Raw genomic sequence first — 15,845 nt, 5'->3', positions numbered from 1 at the left:
ATAGTATACTATCCTGTATAGGTAACAAATAAATTAAAATATAAAAATTTTTTTAATGAGGTTTTTGGAACTTTTTTTTTAAGTTTTTGTTTTTTGAAAGTTTTTGAAAAACTCCAATTTGAAAATATTTACTCCATTGTTTTTCTTCGAGATTTTTATCTTTCGTGTTTTGTTTCTTGCCATCTTCAGTATTCGGGTGGTTTTATGTACTTGATGGTGGCGAGCTGTCGGTATTGGTAGTGTTTGATGGATTGTCGGTTTTTTATTGTATTATTCGGTCCTTTTGATTCTTTTTCCTTGTTTTCCTTTTTACTTTGTGTAATGTTTTAGTGTTAAACGATGTTTGTGAGTTATCATTAAGTTGTGAATGTTTTTTTTTCCATTGAATGTATCATGTTTATGTATTTGTACCTTGCAAATACTCCAGTATTTTTCTTTGAGATAGTCAAGTCATCTTAGTCTGCCTATCCCCTCCAATTTTTGTCATTCGTGTTGAGCATTTTGTCATCTTCAGCATTTGGAGTGATTTTTTATTTACGAGGTCGTTGATGGTGGAGCCTGTCAGTATTGTTAAAGTGTTTGATGGATTAAGTCGGCTTTTTTATTGTTCCAGGTGGTCTTTTTGATTTTTCTTTTTTAATTTGTGTAATGTTTTAAATAGTGTTAAACGATGTTTGTTTTTTTTGGTCGGCGAACGGCAAAGGTCATAGCCGACATGCTAGAAAATGTAAATGCGGGGGTTAGTGTTTTTTCGTTTTCTTTTTCCATTACCATCTTCTTTTTTTCTCTTTTTTCTATTTTATGCGTGTGCGTGCGAGCGTATATGCAACACCCACATCCACACGCAGGTGCATAAGGAGGGGGGACGGCTTCACTATTTCCCTCCAAATCTTCCGCTCTTTTATAGCTCTGAGGGTTAGTAGTTTTCATATACCTCGTCCCCACCCTCTCTCAATTATCTCTCTTCATCTCTTTTTTCCCTCCTCTTCTTTCTTCTTCTGTTTCCTTGTATTTCTTTTCGTTGATTTGTATTGGGCTAGGCGAATCTGCGTTAGAGTGATTGGAGATTCTCCAAGCGATCTTTCTCACGTGTCACCTCACTATTACTCCCTCTTCTTGTAGTGGAGGGGCGTTCGGATGCTTGGTGACCCAGTGCTGCCCCTCACACGTGGTGGTGCCCTAATACAATTTTTACAATAAAATCACCATACACACCAATAAAATGTACTAAGCTAGGTTGGCGGGCCCGGAGGACATTCCACCGGAGCCCTCCCTTAAAATCTAAGTGTGAGTTATTGTTAATTTATGATATTAAAGTAAAGAAATCAGGGATGAAGCTGGGCAGGTGAAAGAACCAACTTCTGAGGAAGGCGTCAAAAACAGCCGAAAGCTTGACGGTAGAAAAACAAGTTGGTTCTTTCAGCTGTATGACTGCATCCCTCATCTCTTTATTTTACTATTTATCACGAAGGCTGATACTACTCACCTCTGTTAATTTATGAGTTTTTTCCCCCATTGAATGTCGTGTTTATACATTTGTGTATGTTCATTTTTTTTTGTATGTTGTGTAGTAGTGTCATACTTGCTTGAATTGTTGATCGTTTGTTCTTTTTCTATTAGGTGAGTAGCATAATTTGATTTTCCATTGTTGTCCTTAAACAATTTGACATTCCTTGTCCGATGTATTTGTCTCCGTTTCATACGTTACTGTGTATAATCCATTTTATTTTTTTTTATGTTTTATCTCAGTAATTTTCCTATTGTAGCAACACAAGAAAATACAGAAATTTTGGGTTCGCAGAGCTATTGGGGACTTTTTTTTTTTACAAAAACCTCAGGATGGACTGAAACAAAACTGTTTCTCTTTTTTTTATACTTATAATGTATTCATTTACACTTATCCATATATCTTATAATTAATAATCCATCAAATAATTAACTTCAGAACTTTATATCATAATAGGCTTAAGTATTATTTTAAAAAAAAAGTTAAAATATAAATATTTTATACAGAGAATCCAACAAAAATCAAATTATCTTAATAAAAAATTATTAAGGCCATATATTTCGACTGTAATTTTCAAGTATTTTGACTAAAATGTTTTGATATTTTTAATTAAGATAACATATAGAAGAAAAAAAAATTAAAGATTAAAAATATTTAACTCTGTTCTCGTTGGTTTTTTGGCGGGGCAAGTTTACACAGATGATCGATTGGGATCATTCGAATAGCGTTATTCCCGTGGAATTGGGCATCCTTTAATTTGACGACTCCTTCGATATGATCTATGGCGATCAGTTTTCCTTCGAATTCCCTCAAATCACCGACGATAATCTTAACGTTATCGCCCGTGGTCGGCTGGACAGGGAGTAGCATGTCCATTGGAATGTTCACTTTACGATCTTCGTCAGGGAGGAAAACTACACATGTATCGGTCTGAAAAAAAAAAAATTATAAATTTTATTACAAGATTAGAGAATGCGTTGTTGATACTTACAAACACTCCAGTTATGACTCCTTGTTGATTAGCCAAGCCCTTATCAGGATGATCTTCCTTAACTCTGACCGCAATTTTTGTTGTGTGCCAATCATGGGTTGCCAGAATATCTCCTCCGACTAGAATTTAATATCATAAGGTTAAACTTTGAACAGTAAAAAAAAAAAAAAAAAAAATGCAGCTTTTTATTTTTAGCCACAGCAATTTTAACATGGACATGTTTTTGAGCTGGATGCACATATTTTTTTAGAATAATTTTCGTATTTTTGTAACAACTCCAGCAGTACACCACCAAACAGTCACTATAACCTTTTTTGGTTGCAGATTTGGTTTCGGGAAGTGTTTTGGCGCTTCATCCTTGTCTCACCAGTAACCTGTATACCTCCTGTTATCATAAAAGGAAAAAGAAAAAAAAAAAAAGGTGCACATTTCAAAGCGTTAATTTCTTTGGACTTCTGTTAGTCTGTGCAGTCGTTACTTGTCGAGCTTCTTTACTTTACCAATTAGCTACAGACGGTTAATTTGATTGATCAGAACTGAAAAATAATTATGCCAGAGGTTGTCCAAGGATATGAGGAAAGGCAAGTTGTACTTTTCAAACAAATATTTCCAGTGTGCGAACCATGAAATATTCATCTTTATTACTGCCAAAGATGTTATTTTTGAATATTAATGTAATTAACATAGTACAACTAAATGGCCAGGCTGCGTTATTACGTTTTTTTATGGAAAAAATAATAATAATGGATTTTCTGGTGTCTTGCCTGTGCCTGCGTGCGGGGAAAAAATGTTAGTTTTAAGTTGAGTAAATTTGAATTTTGGCGTGGAAGATGAGAGCGTCAGACGGCAGCATGAGCAGGGGCGTCGAGGCCTGGAATGCGACCGAGAGCAGAAGGTGCAAGAGGTTAAGGGCCCTTGGCCCGGAGAGACGTGTCCGCCGTGGGAGGGACGAGCGGCCAAAGTAAAGGGGAAATTCATGCTGCTGCGGATTGTTCGTCCTCATTAACCTGGCATCTTCCCCTGGTCAGAGTGATGGGGAAGAGAACTCGGAAGAGGATTTGTGGTTCTACGAGGACGAATCATTTTCCCCCAACTGAGGTTGCTCCCGGAAGAGGACCACGCTGCGCCAGGGCCCCGACGTGAGTTCGCCGAACGGCCGATTGACTTTTTGTATTTGATTAATACCTTTTTTTTATATTAAGTTTAGTTAGAAGACAAAATTGTTACTCTAGGTTTAAGGATTTCTTTGTTTTATTAAGCAGTGAGTCATTTTAGGTTAAAGAGTTAAGATTTAGTTGCTAAGTAGCCTAATTGTCATTTATTTACAAGATTATTTCCGATGTAAGAGATGTTAGTTTAATATAGTATAAAGTTGAGCGGTCTTTTGATATTTGTTGTGAACCTTTTATTTGGCGGAGGCCAAATGGTCTAGTTTTTTTTTGTTGTTCACTGCATCTGTTGTGGGAGGCACAGGCAAGGCACCGGCGATTAATATTGTTGTTTTTATCTTTCTCTACCTCTATCTCTATCTGTCCGGAGGATGGATTTGGGCTCCGGGTTTCGTGGCGATCCCAGACGCAAGGCGGTGAGCCGGTGGGATGCGGCGAGGCTCAGTCGGCGCCTTTGGTCTAGTGGTAACGATCGCCGACTTGGGTCTCAAAAGTGGGTTCAATTCCAAACTCCGTTAGTTTTTTTTTTTCCACTTTGGTTTCAATTTCTTCCTCCCTTTACCTCTATTTCTTTTCTTCCCTTAGGGTTTCGGTATTTACCCTTCCCAAAAATACCGTGGTGCTCAACAATTCCCTACCTCTCTCCTTCACCCACCCTCTTCTCCACTGAGCAACGGGACCAACTGTTGTCGGCCGAAGTTTCGACCATAACCGTCAGTCCGATATCGCTTAGGTTATCCATGATTCAATGTTTTTACGTTAAGCAGTGAAAAAAGATGCAGGTGCGAGTTTTAATTTAAAAAAAGAACCTAAATCTTAAGAGAACAAGAAGGATAAGAAAATAATACTTACGTCCTCCACTAGGTGTTCTTGGAGAAGAACCGCTTATAGGGGTTCTAGGACTGTATGTAGGAGACGGTGATCCATACGACTGAACACCACTTCCTGGAGAAGCGGACGCACAGTAGACTGAACTATTACTTCCGTAATTAGTCGGAGAAGGCGTAGAATCGAAAGAGGAATAGGTCGATTTGTCCGATCCATACATGACCTGCGGCGTGCAAGGATTGACTTTGGTGTAGTCGTCCTCTCCGAACCTGTCGTCTTCCATTCTTCCCGGCGTCGCCGAAGGATCCCAGGCGGGTGTTTGTCCGCCATCGTGAGATGGTGTCGCCCCGCCCAAATAAGCCGGGGTTCTGTTCCCTGTGAACAACGATTATAATTACGATTTATCAGCTTTTTAAGGATATAATTGTACTTACCGTCGTGCATCGGCGTTTTGTTTCCCATGTATTGCGGGGTCTGAGCGCTTCCGTGCATTGGTGTTCTGCTATACGCTGTTAAAGATCCATCCTAAAAAGAAAATATTAAATAAATCCTTAACTAAATCTTTTTTTTTTAAATTAATATAATTACCACTCCAGAAGGAGCTCCGCATATTTGAATATGCATTCTATCAACAGAAATCGTCTTGCAACTGGAATGTAATTCAACTCTAGCAGTATCCATGGTTGCATCTTTGACCATACCAACGTTACCTAATCATAAAGAATTATTTAGTGTTTTTTGTTTTTTTTAAGCGAAGATTTAAAAAAAAAGAAACCTTTGTATGGGCCTGTTGTAATTTTGATGGTTTTTCCAATGAGATCTCTGTCCTTTCTAAGACCTCCGCCACCGCCTCGTCCACCCCTACCACCACTTATTCCTCCGCCGCCATGAGGATGCATAGGGGATGTAATCCTGGGCGACATATAGCCCATTGAACTGTTTAAGAATCCACCAGTGTCGTTCGCTTTACTACCACCGGCGAGTGTAATATGTTTCGCTTTACATACGAAAATACCACCGTGTTCTACGTTTTTGTTAGAATAGATAAAAACGTAATTTCGATAAATATGCTTCACTTCTCCCTTGCAACCCTATTTAATGAGATAAAACAAGCGATCGGTTAATACTAAATAAATTTAACTAGGTAAAATAAAAACATACGCTGTGTGCGCCGTCGATAACGATAACCATGTCTCTTTTTTGAATCGTGTTTGATTGAAAATCTAAACAGGTCGTGTTACGATTTTCTTTTTTCTTTTGAAGAGATTGAGGCTTTGCCGAAACTATTTTACCCTCCATACTCAAAACGTTGAAAGTCTCTCTCTCCAATCGGACAATAACGCCAACCTTTTGAGCACTTTCGGGGTAAACGGGGAAGAAATATCAGTCAATATCAAGATAAATATTACTTTAAAAGAACTTACTCAATTTGAACGAGATCGCCCCATTGGAACTGTCCGAGGCTGTCGACACCAGTAGCCATGTCTGAGCAGAGTTGGAGATCCCTTGGCAAAACTTCCAACTCGTGCATCGATAAGTCGGAGAAAAGGACGATTCTGTTTTCCTCCACTCTGACGATAAGCCCGGTATCGCCTTCGTAACGTCCTCTAAGCACTTTAACATGGTCGCCAAGTTTGAAGAATTTTTGCAACTCGTGTGATTTGAATCCGATCGGAACCTGTAAAAAATTAATTGAAGCAATGCGCTGATGATTATACTATAAATGACAAAAATACCGATAAAGCTTCGTGTTTCGGTTTCATTGTGACTGTATCGCCATCAACGGAAATGACCCGCCCTTCCAGGTCCTTCAATTCACCTTGGCAAACTTCGACGTTGTCACCAGCGCTGAATGTATGACCCGAGCCGTCTTTGTTCACCGAAACTTCAAAATCTGCGCCTTCCAGAGATTCCTCGAATTTCTCATATTCAGAGAGTGTAGGTGTTACACCTAAGATAAAACGAAAGTATTATTTTTTAATATTCTTCGATAACTCAACACTGTGGAAACCAACCGTCAAAATAAATTGCGCTTATTTTGAATACTTTGTAAAGGAACCCTTTTCTGCAATAACGATTTCCTTCAAATATCAAATAGTCACCGTCTGAAGTAACCTCGCCACCGATTTCCCTTATAGCACCAGAATCAAAAGCCTTTGCCGGCGGCCTTTTTTTCTTCTTCCTTTTCAAAGGATCATTGTCCTGAAAAATATTACTTATTATATTTATTTCTATTGATTTACATGTAATGATAATAAACCTGTGTTGGACGTAGTGCACCACGTAGTTTTGTGTAGTCAATACGTGGAAATAACTTAAGATGGACTTGATTCTGAGCAAGATCAACATAATCTACCTTTGCAATATCATCCTTGTAAATACCTTAAAAAAATAAAAAGTATTAAAACCTTATAAAAAAATTATTATAAAAAAACCTCGTCCTGTGAAAATACCTGTTTTAATTCTAACCCACTGTTTAGGTACGAGCTCAGTTTGAACTTTGATCACTCGAAGGACATCGGTCATTTCTTTTATCGGTACCATCTAAAAATTGTTTTAATAACAATTAACACGTTTGTAAAAAAAAAAAATAAATAAATAAATAAAAATTTGTCATTACCCGTTGTGCCCATCTTGCTTCCCTCAAATTCCCAACGTTCTCGATTGCCTGTTTGACATGTGGTCTTTTGAAAGCTTCGATGTAAATGAGACCCTTCACCCCTTCAGGAGCAACGACCGATTTTATTTGAAGCTGATTTTCTGTATTTTGGTAAGTAAGAAATTTTCTCATAAGGAGGAGGGCTGTCGCTTTCTCTTCTCCTAATCTACACTTGACCATCCATAAATTTGGATCCCTGAGAGAGGAAGATAAATGAAAAAGTTAAAAAATTCGGTTAAAATGTTTCAAGTCATACAGTGAAACTACCCTTAACGAACACCTCTAAAAAAAAGCTCACACCTCCCTTGAACTGAGAAAATCTGATTCCCCGGCATCTTCCCATTGATTTCTTCTATAAAGAGATTTTTTTTTTTTTACTATATTCAGCTCTAAAAACTGCCCAAAAAGCATATAGCAAAGCCTGAAAAAGCGGTCCCTGTGTTTTGTTCGCCTCCCAATATCGTCTTTTGTCTCGGATTTTTAGGTTTTGATTACGCCACTTTGCAAACTTTATTATGGTAGGTTTATGTAATTGTTCAGAGTTCAGTTTAATTCGAGTTTCGACGATATATCAAAAAGCCTCCCTGTTTGCATTTGATACTTAATAAAAAAAAAATCATAGAGCTATTTTACATGATAAATTTTGTTCTGCCATGGGCAACCAAAATGGAGAAGCAAAGGCCGCAGTCGACGTGTTAAGACTATTAGCAGAAAAAGAGACTGAAGTTGTCCAAAACTGGATGGAAAAACATAAAACAATATTTTTTAATTTTCCAACCCATTTTTTTAAATTGTTGATTAAATTTTAAATGAGACCACTTGATTTTTTAGAGCACGGAAAAACTTAAAACAATATTTTGAATTTTTCAACCCAAATTTTTTTTAAACTACGATGAGACGGCCTTATTTTTTGAGCATGGAAAAAATACTTCAAACTTTTCAACCAATTTTTTTTTTTTAAACTGCAATGAGACTGCCTTATTTTTTAGAGCATGGAAAAAAACAATATTTTGAATTTTTCAACCAAAAATTTTTGTAATTGCAATGTTACCACCTTATTATTTAGAGCATAGAAAAACTTAATATTTTGAATTTTTCAACTCAAAAAAGTTTTTAATTGCGATGAGATTGCTTTATATTTTAGAGCATGTAAAAACTTAAAACACCGCCTTATTTTTTAGAGCATAGAAAAAAATATTTTGAATTTTGGAACCCAAAAATTTTTTTAATTGCAATGAGACCGCTTGATTTTTTAATCATGGAAAAACTTAATATTTTGAATTTTTCAATCCAAATAAGTTTTTAATTGCGATAAGACCGCTTTATTTTTTAGAGCATGTAAAAACAACAATATTTCAACCCCAATTTTTTTTTAACTATGATGAGACTGCCTTATTTTTTAGAGTATGGAAAAAATATCTCAAAATTTTCAACCAATTTTTTTTTATTAACTGCAATGAGACTGCCTTATTTTTTAGAGCATGTAAAAACAAAACAATATTTCAACCCAATTTTTTTTTTAAGCTATGATGAGTGCCTTATTTTTTAGAGGATGGAAAAAATATTTCAAAATTTTCAACCAATTTTTTTTTTATTAACTGCAATGAGACTGCCTTATTTTTTAGAGCATGTAAAAACAAAACAATATTTCAACCCAATTTTTTTTTAATCTATGATGAGACCCTTATTTTTTAGAGGATGGAAAAAATATTTCAAAATTGTCAACCAATTTTTTTTATTAACTGCAATGAGACTGCCTTATTTTTTAGAGCAAGGAAAACAAAACAATATTTTGAATTTTTCCACCCAAAATTTTTTTCAATTGCAATGATACCACCTTATTATTAAAAGCATGGATAAACTTAAAACAATATGTTGACATTTTCAACCTAAATTTTTTTTAACTACGATGAGACAGCCTTATTTTTTAGAGCATGGAAAAATTTAATATTTTGAATTTTGGAACCCAAAATTTTTTTTAATTGCAATGAGCGCTTGATTTTTTTGTGCATGGAAAAACAATATTTCTAATTTTTCAACCCAAAAAAGTTTTTAACTGCAATGAGACCGCTTGATTTTTTAGAGCATGGAAAAACTTAATATTTCAAATTTTTCAACCCAAACAAGTTTTTAATTGCTATGAGACCGCTTTATTTTTTAGGGCATGTAACTTTTTTTTGAGCATGGAAAAACTTAAAACAATATTTCAAATTTTTCAACCCAAATTTTTTTAAATCACGATGAGACCTTTTTTCGAGCACTTCAAACTACGCTGTTAAAAAATTAGCGTTGTCATGGAGGAAAAGTTTCAAAGGTACGTTTAACTTGCTCTTATGCATAAACATGTTCAATATTTCAAAGATGTCAATATATTTTTCTTCTTCTTTTTTTTTTTTTTTTCATTCTTATCCCAAAAACAGACATCTCTGCACAGTGGACAATATTTAATTCCCCCAAGAGTGTCCGTTATAGGGAAGTTTCACTGTTAAATTACATAGAACAATAAGCGTTAGGGAAAATACTCACTTGACACTTGGAAGAAGTGTATGTTGGGTAATTTCGTCAGACATGTCTTCTCCGCCATCTCCAAAATGTCTTGCTGCGATTGTCTCATTAGCATACTTCTTCCTGAGATATTCCTCAAGTTCGTCTTCTTTCTGTGAACTGATAATTAAATGTGTAAATGACTACAGTTTTTTGCCTGTTTATGCTTGTCCGTACTCCCAAAGCGTAGTCCCACGTCTTCTTCCTTCAATTTCTCTAGCTGTGGGACCCAGCTCGTCCATTTCATTTCCGACGATGCCAATCTCTTGGGCGCCATCTTCCCACTCATCATCCTCTTCGACCTCATCGTCAACTTCAGCCTCGTCAATAATAAAACCGCCGAATCGATCGTTTTTCTTCTTCTTCTTTTTGCTTCTAGGCCCTTCGTCATCCTCATCTTCTTCTTCGTCATAGTCCTTAAAATTACATTTTATTAGGTAAATATGCAAAAAGATTTGAAAAAAAAAATTCATCATTTACATCTTCATCCTCTGATCCTAGTTCTTCACCTTCAGGTTCTTCCTCGCTGGCTGATTTTTCATTCCTAAATTCCAAACATCAATTGATTTTATTTATTGCTTTATTTCGTTTTGAATAATGTACTGAAACAATAAGTTTATACACGGTAAAATCAGGAGAGAGAGTGATCAGTTTTTCCACGAGCTTGTAAAAATACCACATTTTTTGCCCAAAAATCGTGAATAATTTTTTATTTTATGTTTTTATTATTATGGGTAGTGTAAAATACATGGATCATTCGGTTTTAATTAGAAATTAGGTTTTTTACACCTTTTACTCCTTGTAAATAGCCTCCTCAGATTCTACAAAAAACTGCGTTATCCAAAACGGTTCTGCCCCATTTAGTTTGGTTAAAAAGTTTTCTACTGTATATCTAATATAAAAATAATAATAAATAAGATTCTCTATAATAATCTCTAAAAGTAAAAAGCTGATCTCTGAGCATCCTATCGGCCCACTGGATTTTTACATAGGATGCAAATGATATTCCATAATGAATATGTTAAAAAATGGGCTATGCCGGGATTCGAACCCAGGACCGCTAGTGCGGTGGTACGACTCAGACACCCTAATCACTCGGTCACCTTTGTTATTTTTTAAATATTAATTACCTGTTGTCTTCCTCTGCTTCGGAACCACTTCCACTTCTGCTGCCGCTCGGACTTCTACTTCGACTCCTACTTCTGCTCACGCTTCTGCTCCTACTTTTACTCTTACTTCTGCTTCGGCTCACACTTCTGCTTCGACTCCTCGATCTACTAACTGACCTTCTAACTTTTCCCTGCTGTAAAATAATAGTTTTGTATTATCAAAATACATTTTTTATGAACCAGAATCACTGGGGCAATCTTTCTACAGGGGATTCTGGATATCTCAAATTCCTTAATAACTCAATTTTTTAACCCCCTCTCATTTTCCTGCCCACATTTTTACCTCTTTAAGTTGAACATTTCACAATATTAATAATAGATGCTTTATTAATTCAAAATGTTAACAAAACAAAAAAAATAACAAAATAACTGCATGGATAAAAACCGTCTGCCAAACATTTCACAATGAAAACCTCAATTAGACAAATTTATCTGTTTATTTTATTTTTATTTATTTATTTGTATAAGCTCTTACGATAAGCGCCATTTCTTTAGCGGATAGGCCCTCCAGTCTCCTCTCTCCCACTCTCTTAATAGTCCTACTCCAGATATATTTCACATTTATCAGCAGTTTTTTTTTCTCCCCCCGGTTCATTTTTATTTACATTTCTTCATTTGGGTAAAAAAAAGTCTGTGAAAAGTCATTGTAAGATGTTAAGCATGGAGGAGAAACACAAAATTATTAAGACGTTAGATGAAGGCATTAAGAAAAAGGGCGACATCGCCAAAGAATTCAGATTATGACCAAACACCATATCCACAATTTTTAAAACATTGCACATTTGATAATTCAATTCAATTTATTTTGGTTGGCCCATTTAAATTCGCCACTTCATAAACCATAGGGCCTAAATTATTTCCTCAACCTAGTGTCTTATCTCTGACCTCCGCTGGATCCTAAACATGACATTTGAACAACTCTACTTAAATGGTGTGCCTTGAGGGTCAATTGGAAGGCAGCGGTGTCCTTTATGTAATTCTGGGAAGAAAGGATTTTGTCATTTTGATGCTAAGTTTTCGATCCTGGCTGAACTCAAGTCTTTTTTACCCAGGGCAGCGAACAGTTAAGGGCCCAACTGTTTTTACCATGATGCATGGTTCTATAGCTACAAGTTAACTTGTTACTTTAATTTTTAAGTTTTTCATTTCATTTTATTTGTAATTTAGTGTACTTTGATTTTTATATTTCATTTTATTATATTATTACTATTACATTCTTCTTGCGATAAGGCTTCTTATATGCGTACATTTTGTAGTTTTTTACTGTTTTGTTTGGATCTTTTAAATTTATTTATTTTTAACTTATCCGGTTAACGTTTATCCAGACTTGAAGGGACTTGTCTGCATGATCGAAAGTCCAGATAATCCAAAAATTTATGATTTTATTAGTATCATGTCATAAAAACAGAAAAACACACCCAGTGAACCCTTTTATTCATATATCAGGTTACATTTAAAGTAATAGATAGTTTTTATTAGTTTTATTTTTGTTTAAGTCCGGATACGTTTCTCGAAAAATTATATGTAAAAAAATACCTAATAAAAATATACGTAATAAAAAAAACCTTTTCAATGGAAGCCAACACACTAACAATTTCTAGTCTTTTAAAATAGTCTACACTTTTTTAAAATTTATTTATTTTTATTTTATTATTAAAAACAAACAAGTGACTCTCCAGCCTCTTCGATCGTGTAACAAGTGGAAGGGTGATTTGGTTGCCTTTACAAATTTTGAATGATGAATTGAAAGACCCATAGTGGAATTATGAATTTTTAAAAATTAATATACATACATTGAGAACTATGAAAAATTAATTTTAAAAAAATGTCTGGTGTTTAATGACCGTTAATTAATGATTATTTGATGATCATGGCTATACACGATCTCCAAATAATTTATAAAAAATATTTTAACAAACAGGTCCGGATAAACGGGTTTCCACTGTATTATTTTGGGCGAATTCTGGCAGATGGTTAACCATTATCAATGTTTGTATATATTTTTGTTTTTTGAGAAATATTAATAAAACATTATTTTTATTATTAATTTTTAAAAAAATAGGAATAAGTATGACGCAGCGAGTGGATTAACAGGCTCGAACCACAAATAGTCGAAAAACTTGTTAATTTGAATTTTTCAATTTCCCCTTGAGATTGAACTATATTAATTGTAAGAGATGAAAGAAAGATCAAGACAGTGATTCACAGTCCGTTCAACAAAGAAAGCGTATTGTTTTATACCTCCGCGTCACTTTCACTTCCTCGAGGGCTTCCAACGTCACTACCGGCATCACTCCCCTGGAAACTTCCAATCTCACTCCCTTGATCACTCTCATCAGACATATTCTAGAAAATAAAAATTATATTTTGTTAAAAATCTCGTAATGTAACTACCATCTCTATAATGTAACTGTGGGAATTAAATAGAGAAAGAGAAAATACTTTATTCTAGGACCTCTAAGAAAAACAAAAAAGTCACAAAATTTTGTACAAATCTAGCACTTGAATTAATGAAGGTTTAACGTTAACATAAAGTAAAATAAGTTGAAATAAATCACATAATAAAATAGTATAAAAATAGAAATAATAGTAGCAATAATAAGAATTTAGGGGAAAGTAGTAATAAAATATAGAATTCTGTCTTTTGCGAACATGTCACAAACTGTAAACTTCGAAGTTGAGAAAAGGAAGAAAACATGCTTTTTATGTACTAATAATATTGTAGATTATGTTGGCTCTGTTTGGAGGGAGATGAGGTGTTTGTTCAGTGGGATTTAAAAGTGGAAAGGGTGGCGGATTGGCGAAGGAAGATAATTCCAGAGATTTGTTGCATGGGATAGGAAGGACCTTTCAAATGTGGAAGTTTTCCGATGAGGAAGATGTTGGTCAATGGGAATAGAGCGGGTGTTAAGAGAGTGGAAAGACGATTGGAACTTAGGTAGCTTGAAAATATAGTGAGCATGACGAGAATTTATGGATTGGTAAAAGAAGGAGCCTAGGAAATACTTTCTATGGAGGGATAAAGCCAGGATCGATCTGAAAACTTGTTTGAGACCAGACATTTGGGAGGTGGCGAAAATAAATCTGACACAATTCATCATACTTTTCAGACACTCTTCTTGTTTGTCCTTAAGTCCAAAATAAGCGACACTCTGTAGTCAAAGAGGGGAAAGATGATAAAGGAGACAAGGAGTTTACGAGTGGTGAAAGGTGGAAGGAGCCAGGACCGGCAGAACTGAATGAGAGATCCAATACAGCGTCGGGAAATTTGGGAAATGTTTTGGTTGAAAGTAACACTGAGGTTTTTCACAGTAGAGCAGACGGAAATGTGCTGGTTGTTGATGGTGAAATGATGGCTAGGGAGGGATTAGAGGTTGTGACTGTGGACTTTCTACCTTTAAATTCTAGGTTGTTTTTATATGCCCATTCTTTTATTGAATTCAGTTCTTCCTGAATTCTGGGCACAGCCAAATGTTGGAAGGTTGAAAGGACATAAAGTTGGAAGTCGTCGGCATAGAGGTAGTAACTGCAGTGCTGACGGAGTCGGGGAGATTATTTACAACAGTTTGTTCCAAATTTTATGAGAGTATTTCAACTACGAGGTGCCAGTTAAAAAAAATTGTAAGTATGTTGGGTTCAAACGCAGTGCCGCTGGATTGTTGAGCGCCTTGTCAATGCCTAAACCATTGCAGCCACTGTCTCAAAAGGGGAGATCATTGATGTAAATGCTAAACACAAGAGGGAAAATGCTAGTCTTGAGGATCACCTGAAGATAAGGAAAGGAAGGATGTGTGGCCACTAGGAAAAGTCACTGTTTGAAGGCGGCAGGTAAGGAAAGAGTGGAACCATCGGATGGCACTGTTGGAAGGAAAAGGATTTTGGATAAGACTGAGGCATGATCGACTGAATCGAAGGTTTTGGAAACATCAAGGAAAATTAGTATAGTGATTTGGAATTGTGTAAAACGTGTCCCGGGCTGGAAAGTGACCATATCGTAACTTGTTCGACTCCGATCATCCTTCTCTGTTTAATAAGGTCGAACAATCACTTATGTCGGTGAAATGCTGAAAAGCCTCTGACAGCCGACATCAGCGAGAACAGCCGATGAACAGAGTCGACCATGTTACACTTATAAATTTGCTCATCCGCGATAGTACAACTGTCCAGCAGTAAATACCGCTTTTTAAATTGAAAGTAAATGGAACAATACGTTATTCAATAATTTACGTACTTTATAAAATAAAGACATCGGTAAATAAAACAGACTAACCTTTTAACATGAAAAGAACCTTTACGATGACCTAATAACAATCCATTATAGGTAAATAACCCAAACAAAAAACGAATACGAACCTTAACGACTCGATCCGTTGGGAATAGAAACAAATCAAAGAACGTCAAAAAAACATAAAGTGCCAAATTGGAAGCCTCAAAACTGGACTTGATTGACGTTGAAGTGTTGGACTTGGACGAACCTGCTGCTGCGGCTTTCTGCCGAAGTATCATTACAACTGTTCCACGAGTGTCAGGCCCGGTTCAATTCAAAGGGTTTTTACAGTTTTTTGCGGGTTTTTAAATATTGGAAAACCTCTGTAGTTATCCTCATTTTGCAATTTGGCAAGTCCCCAACCAGACAGATACAGACCTATTAGCCTGATTAGCTCTGTTAGCCTGATACTAATGACCCCAAGAGATGACATGAGCAGGATGTTGAGTTTAATCCAAATTTCCAAATCAACTTAACTATAAAAAAAGGAACGGGAAAGAGAGAAAAACACCTCCTTTAAGAATGACACAGACGGATCTAGAATGTAAGAAGGTGGAAGCAAATAATCAGAACCCATGGGAAAATACACCAGTATCTTCCAAGCTTAGGTCCATGCAATCGTGAGATGTACCTAGCTTAATTTGAACGGAGGGTACAAAAATAAGAATATAGCTAAGGTCAGACATCATTAGCTCAAAGATCGTGCTGAAT

General features: G+C 35.7%; 1 protein-coding gene across 3 annotated transcripts; it reads right to left on the bottom strand.

The window, feature by feature from the left end:
• Positions 1 to 1,989: 1,989 nt before the first annotated feature.
• LOC106663525 (transcription elongation factor SPT5) lies at positions 1,990 to 15,388 on the bottom strand. 3 transcript variants are annotated; one of them, XM_024228037.1, is made up of 20 exons: positions 15,221 to 15,294; positions 15,138 to 15,168; positions 13,109 to 13,213; positions 10,829 to 11,001; positions 10,179 to 10,242; positions 9,876 to 10,114; positions 9,681 to 9,818; positions 7,116 to 7,350; positions 6,949 to 7,039; positions 6,756 to 6,877; positions 6,511 to 6,697; positions 6,232 to 6,446; positions 5,920 to 6,173; positions 5,657 to 5,852; positions 5,271 to 5,586; positions 5,084 to 5,205; positions 4,930 to 5,020; positions 4,520 to 4,870; positions 2,499 to 2,617; positions 1,990 to 2,437 (listed from the first exon to the last, which is right to left on the bottom strand). In XM_024228037.1, exons 3-20 carry the CDS (start codon positions 13,208 to 13,210, stop codon positions 2,162 to 2,164), a joined length of 3,291 nt encoding a protein of 1,096 aa, XP_024083805.1. In that variant the 5' UTR covers positions 13,211 to 13,213; positions 15,138 to 15,168; positions 15,221 to 15,294; the 3' UTR covers positions 1,990 to 2,161. The 3 variants fall into 3 exon arrangements, with proteins under 3 accessions (XP_024083805.1, XP_014243904.1, XP_014243912.1); XM_014388418.1 differs by lacking the exon at positions 15,138 to 15,168 and having other exon boundaries at positions 15,221 to 15,388; XM_014388426.1 differs by having other exon boundaries at positions 15,138 to 15,337.
• Positions 15,389 to 15,845: the final 457 nt, after the last annotated feature.

Source organism: Cimex lectularius, unplaced genomic scaffold (genome assembly GCF_000648675.2).
Source record: "Cimex lectularius strain Harlan isolate CLEC.00 unplaced genomic scaffold, Clec_2.1 scaffold215, whole genome shotgun sequence".
Classification (NCBI taxonomy): domain Eukaryota; kingdom Metazoa; phylum Arthropoda; class Insecta; order Hemiptera; family Cimicidae; genus Cimex; species Cimex lectularius.
This window is presented reverse-complemented; position numbering and strand designations above follow the sequence as displayed.